Source organism: Impatiens glandulifera, chromosome 4 (assembly GCF_907164915.1).
Source record: "Impatiens glandulifera chromosome 4, dImpGla2.1, whole genome shotgun sequence".
Classification (NCBI taxonomy): domain Eukaryota; kingdom Viridiplantae; phylum Streptophyta; class Magnoliopsida; order Ericales; family Balsaminaceae; genus Impatiens; species Impatiens glandulifera.
In genome coordinates, this window is record NC_061865.1 from 21664581 (window position 1) to 21670678 (window position 6098).

General features: G+C 29.0%; 1 protein-coding gene across 1 annotated transcript; it reads left to right on the top strand.

The window, feature by feature from the left end:
- The first annotated feature begins 572 nt into the window (after positions 1–572).
- On the top strand, positions 573–1938 carry LOC124934933 (transcription factor JAMYB-like). The gene is made up of 3 exons (XM_047475420.1): positions 573–762; positions 1112–1241; positions 1326–1938. Exons 1-3 carry the CDS (start codon positions 573–575, stop codon positions 1903–1905), a joined length of 900 nt encoding a protein of 299 aa, XP_047331376.1. The 3' UTR covers positions 1906–1938.
- The last annotated feature ends 4160 nt before the right edge of the window (positions 1939–6098 follow it).

The window sequence follows — 6098 nt, forward strand, 5'->3', positions numbered from 1 at the left end:
AGGGTTAAAATAATGTGAAACTCATAAAAATTGTTAGAAAATACCTATAACATGACGTCTATAGATCACTTTATTAGATAAATAAAAAAAAACTTCATTAAAACAATACCATCTCCTTTGTTGCTCGAGAATGATCATCAACACAATTAAAATATGAGTAACAAATGGCCTACCAAATTAAGATTAAATTAAGATCGAGAGTATTATTTAAATTACAAAAATTTGAAACGATAATTTTATTAGATAAATAAGAAAATATCACCAACACACAATTGGAGGGTAGTAGCGAATGACCCACCCATTGAAATTTCAGATTTTGTTTTGAAAGGGAATATTTAAGCAAACTTGTGTGATACAATTATGATATATAATTAAATTACAGCTTATTGCGGCTTGTGCTTCCTCACATGTCACAGTTCTCCTGTATTATTATAATCATCTCTGAAAGTGTATACTCTATATAAGCCCCTTCCCTCCATTAATCTACTAACCAAATTGATCCCTTTTAATCTCTCTCTTTCCTGCTTTCTGAACTAAAAAACCCATCAAATCGATCGATCGATCATTGAAGAATGGATAGTGATGATCAGAGATCATCATCATCATCGTCATCAAGAAAGTTGAAATCTGCAAATGAAATCAGTGAAGAAGAAGCTGCGGATCTGAGAAGAGGACCATGGACTGTTGAAGAAGACATCATTCTTACCAATTACATATCCATTAATGGTGAAGGCCGCTGGAATTCTCTTGCTCGATGTGCAGGTAATTAATATCCTATTTCTACACGTCTCTTTTCTTTCTTTTTTTAAACAGTTAAAAGTTGTTTTCAAATAAGAAAAAAAATTGGATTTTATCAATTTTGGCTAATAAGTTAATAAATTTATATCAAATAATCAAATAAGTTCATATCCTAAATGGGGATGATCATTGAAGGGATAGGTGGAGATCTAACTTTCTTGGGCCACATGAATCCTATAAGCATATATTTCCTTTATCTGATCATGTCCGTACGGAAAAAATGTTTTTTTTGTTGTAATAGTAATGAAATATATTTGAGATTTAATTTATTTAAATTTGAATAACAAGATTTGGAACCGGTCAATCTAATCAGGTTTAAAAAGGTCGGGAAAAAGTTGTAGACTTAGATGGCTCAATTACTTACGCCCTGATGTTCGTCGTGGAAACATTACACCGGAAGAACAACTCCTTATTCTTGAGCTTCATTCTCAATGGGGAAATCGGTATGATGATGTCATGTATTCTCTTGAGCTTGATAATTTTTTTTTATTGATGTGTTGAAAATCATTTATGTATTATTTGATTAGATGGTCGAAAATTGCACAACACTTACCGGGCAGAACAGATAATGAGATAAAAAATTATTGGAGAACTAGAGTGCAGAAACACGCGAAACAACTCAAATGCGACGTGAACAGCAAACAATTCAAGGACACCATGCGATACCTTTGGATGCCTAGATTAGCCGAGAGAATTCAAGCCGATGCTACAACACGCGAGAAATTATCTACCGATATGAATTATGGTCACATGCCTTTGGTTGGTCCACAAGATAATATTAATATGTGTTACCCATCTCAACAATATTCTGTGACTGCAGCATCGTCAGACTCTTTCGGATCAACCCAAGTGTCTGACTTAACCGATATTCATTACAACAATTATCCGGTTAATAACGATGTAGATAACATGGCTGCATATTATTACCCTAATAATCAAGGCGAAAATCCACAATCCTATCTAAACCATGGGTTAGATTTACAAGTCAAGGACCAGACCAATGACAACAAAGAATGGTTCAATCAAATAGGGGAAGCATCCGACAATTTCTGGAATGTCGAGGACATTTGGTATCAAGAGCGGTTCGAAGGAGGCAACATGTTATAAAACTAAAATTATCGAGACGATCATATAAATTACATATTTGTAGGGGTGATTGGTTAGTTCAATTTTTTTGTTCTATTGTTAGCCCATATATGGAAACATTGCACTTATTATCATAAAACTCTCCTATTCTCTTATATCTTAATATACAATCTATGCCATAATAGGGGACTCCATTACAAGACGCAATAATTGAAATTGAAACTTATGATATTAAGAAAACTAAACAGTGATGGATTGTTTTAAGGTGAAATAGATAATGGTGTTTGTTAAATATTAGTTGATTTGATTAAAGTCCAATATAATGATGGGTTTGTAGAATGGGGAAGAATTGGTTCCACTGCCTTTATAAGTTATTTTAAATTTGTATTGGTGTTATTATTATTTATTGTGATTAATATAGTATAAAGTATATATTGCTTTTTGAGGTGTGGAATATTTGAATCCTAGTCTAGCACTCTACCTAGTCTATGGAGCATGAACCTACATTAATTAAGTCAGTCCCTCATCCCCTTCTAGAAGAACATTGTGACAATCTTTTTTTTGGGTTGTATAAATTATTTTCATTAATTAGTTTTTTTATTTATAAAAAGCTCATTAAAAATATTTATAGGCAGTTATGAATTTAATAGTAATATGTTATCAATTAAAAATAAAATAGAAAATGTAAAACACATAAATCCCACCAAGAAGTTAAAAGTCGGGTGAACCAAGTTTTAGATCAACCCGAATAATTGAATTTGAGATTGAACAAAAAATTTAGTGTTATTTTGTAATAGTACACAAACCACAAAAGAAAATCAAAATGATATAAATCCTAATGAAATAATAGAATAAAATGATATAAATCCTAATGAAATAATAGAATCAATCAATAAAAAACAAGTGATATTTACTCAAACTCCCAAAAAATTTGGGTCTTTATCAAATATCATCGTAATTTGTTAACATTATCAATTCATGGCCACAAAACATCTTCTGAAAAAACACCACATGATGAAATAAGTAATCATTTACTAAAAATATTTCTAAGTCATGTCTTTCTTGCGTATCAGAAAAGATTAGGGAAGTTAATTGTGAGTCATTGCACATGCAAAATGTTTGCTTTAATGCATGAAGTTAGACAACCCCATGTAAGATGTGAGTGTTAACAACTAATACATATTTTACATCAAAGTTAGGCTTTGATCAGAAATAACTAAATATATACAAGCAATAAGGAGCGTCGTGTAAAGGGATGGATGTCATATACGATGATTGCCTTTGGATTTTGGTAAGGCGGTCGATCCGACATGACATGTATTCTACAAGAAGAAAAACATGAGATCTCTTTAAGATGACCACTATTATTATTAGATCAATTTACTTTTAAAATGGGTTAAGGGGAACGTAATTCATTCATTTATTAATGAATATCATGGACTTGTGCCGACACATATTGACATTGTTCAAGCTTGGAAGAACAATAATGTAATCCGTCTTTGTAACGCAATTATGGCATATCATACTATACAAATTTGAAATCATTATAATAGTTTATCTTAAGTTTAACTATACATCTTCTAAAATATCGGGGTGATTATTGAACCAAAAATATAACACATAATAAAACATGTAAAATTTATATGCGTGTAAAATTCTGTTTAAAATAAATCACCTATTAATAATCTTATAAATGAAGTGTTAATTATGATTCTAAAATTAATAATAATTGTACAAACACATTATTATAGAGAAAATGCTGTAATATACTTTAACTAATCGAGTTAAAATCTTTAAATATAATATTAATGCTGGTAAAGTTATTTTTTTGGCTGAATAATGCAGGTCAAGGCTCTATAGCAAAATATATAATCAAAATTCAACACAAAGCAATAATTTTATTCTATTAGATTATTCTTATGAAATATGTGCACTGTTGTACAATTATATTGAGCATTTTAGAATGTTTGTGAAAAACAAATGATATTTAAAAACAATACAAACATATTGAATCAATATTTTGATACTTAATGTGATTTTTAAAAGATGGTGGATAAGAATAAGATCATCAATGTAACATCAAAATGAAGATGTGAATTTTGTCAATAATCACTTAAATGTTGAATCCAATAACAATATCATATTTTAGCAACACCCAAAAAAATAAATAAAAATAAAACAACAAACTAAATAATGTTTGACATTAGTCTAATAAAGCCCAGCAATTGTGGCCCATGTGTAAACAAACAAGAATGATTTAATTATATAGACCAATTAACTTAACTAGCCCACCACTTTGATAAAAAGAGGTTTTTAGGTCATGAGATGTCTCTCTCTCTCTATGAGTACGCATAACATTTATCTTATCTCATCAAGAATAAAATAGTAGTAGGAGGAAAAGAGAGAAACACTATTCTTGCTTAATTGAGGATCATTTTATTTCTCAACTCTCATTATTGATCGATGAATGCTCTCTGTTGTTTAATTTATGTTCGTAAAAACACATTGCTTAAAGATCTTGCTAATAATATATATGTGACATTAGAGTTTTCAGATTGCATAATTACGAACTTATTACGATTAAAAGCTATCAAGTGATATAAGAGCTTGGTTATTGAACATGCGATTTTTCGATTATTATTTATCATCCTATTTTATTCCTTGGTAAAGACTATTAGAGTTTCAAAGTAAATGGAAATCTGAAATTAAAAATATATAAATTTGTTAAGTTATCTGTTGTCAAAAGACTTGAATGTGATGATAAATTAGATTTGAAAGATTAATTATTGTTTTCAAATAATACATTATTATATGTAAACAATAAATATCATGAAGTCAGACTTACACAGTAACAACCTCCTTTCTCTTCTCCTGCATCTCTCTTCCATTATAGTCCACATTAAAAAGAAGAAGATAAGAAAGAAATAGTCTGTCTAAATGGTTAATAAGCATTCTAAGGTTCTTATTTGATTATAATGTAAATTAAAGAATTTATATTATGACTTGTTTGATAATAAGAATTTTTTATAAAGTTTTTAAACATGATTGATGAATAATTAGAATATATATCATATAGGTATACAATCATGATGTTAACTCAGAAAGTTTTATTATAAGGAATACTAAAAATCATTATGATGGACGAAGAACTGATTGAATTAATGGGTTTGTTAATCACTAAAGTGATCAAAAGTTTATGTTCTTATTTAACTTATATCTATATTATGTATAATTAATTTGTCACTCGCCAAAGTGACCAAATTTGAAAAGTTTATAGATATCAAATTAAATTAAATTAATCAATTAATGGGGTTGTTAATCACCAAAGTGATTAAGCTATAAAGTTTATACTCCTATTGATATGATATCTATATTAGGTGTAATTTGTTAGTTGTCAAAGTCACCAAATTAGAAAAGTTTAAAAGATATCAAATTAAGTTAATTTAATTACTGATGCTTATGTGATGCTTATTAACGAGATGACATTATGGTGTTTATTTTTATTTTATTTTATCGTGAGTATATTGAAGTTTATTATTATAAAATATTATGAATCGCCCAAAGACAGACTAGTTATTTTATCATTATGAACATTATCGTGGTGAATTAATATACTTAGTTAAACACGTTAAGTATATCCAAAGATTGCAAACATATTTGATTGGAGTATGTTAATCACAAATTATGTTAATAAATTTGAGCATATATCAAACTTCCAACCACGGATGCATAAGGAATTTGTTCCATTTGACAATGTTCAATTCATTCTTTGGACATTGATTGAGACTAAATTTACCTCATTTCTGAATTGAGACAACACTTGAAGAGCATTTATCCATCTTGAATCTCTCTAGAACATTATTAATATATGCTTTCTAAGACAAACCTACAAATTCTTGTGATCTATCGTAGAATATTTCAATTCCAATCACATATGATGCCTCACCCATATCTTTCATTTCAAAGTTATTAGAGAGAAACTTCTTAGTTTCATGTAATAAATCAAGATTATTAGTAGCCAGCAAGATATCATCAACATACAGAATTAGAAATATAATCTTGCTCCCACTGACCTTCAGGTATATACACTTATCAACGATATTTTTCTTAAATCCAAAGGAAGTGATAATATCGTTGAACTTAAGATACCATTGGCGGAAAACTTGCTTAAGTACATATATTGTTTTTTTAGTTTAATCACCATGTGTTCTTCC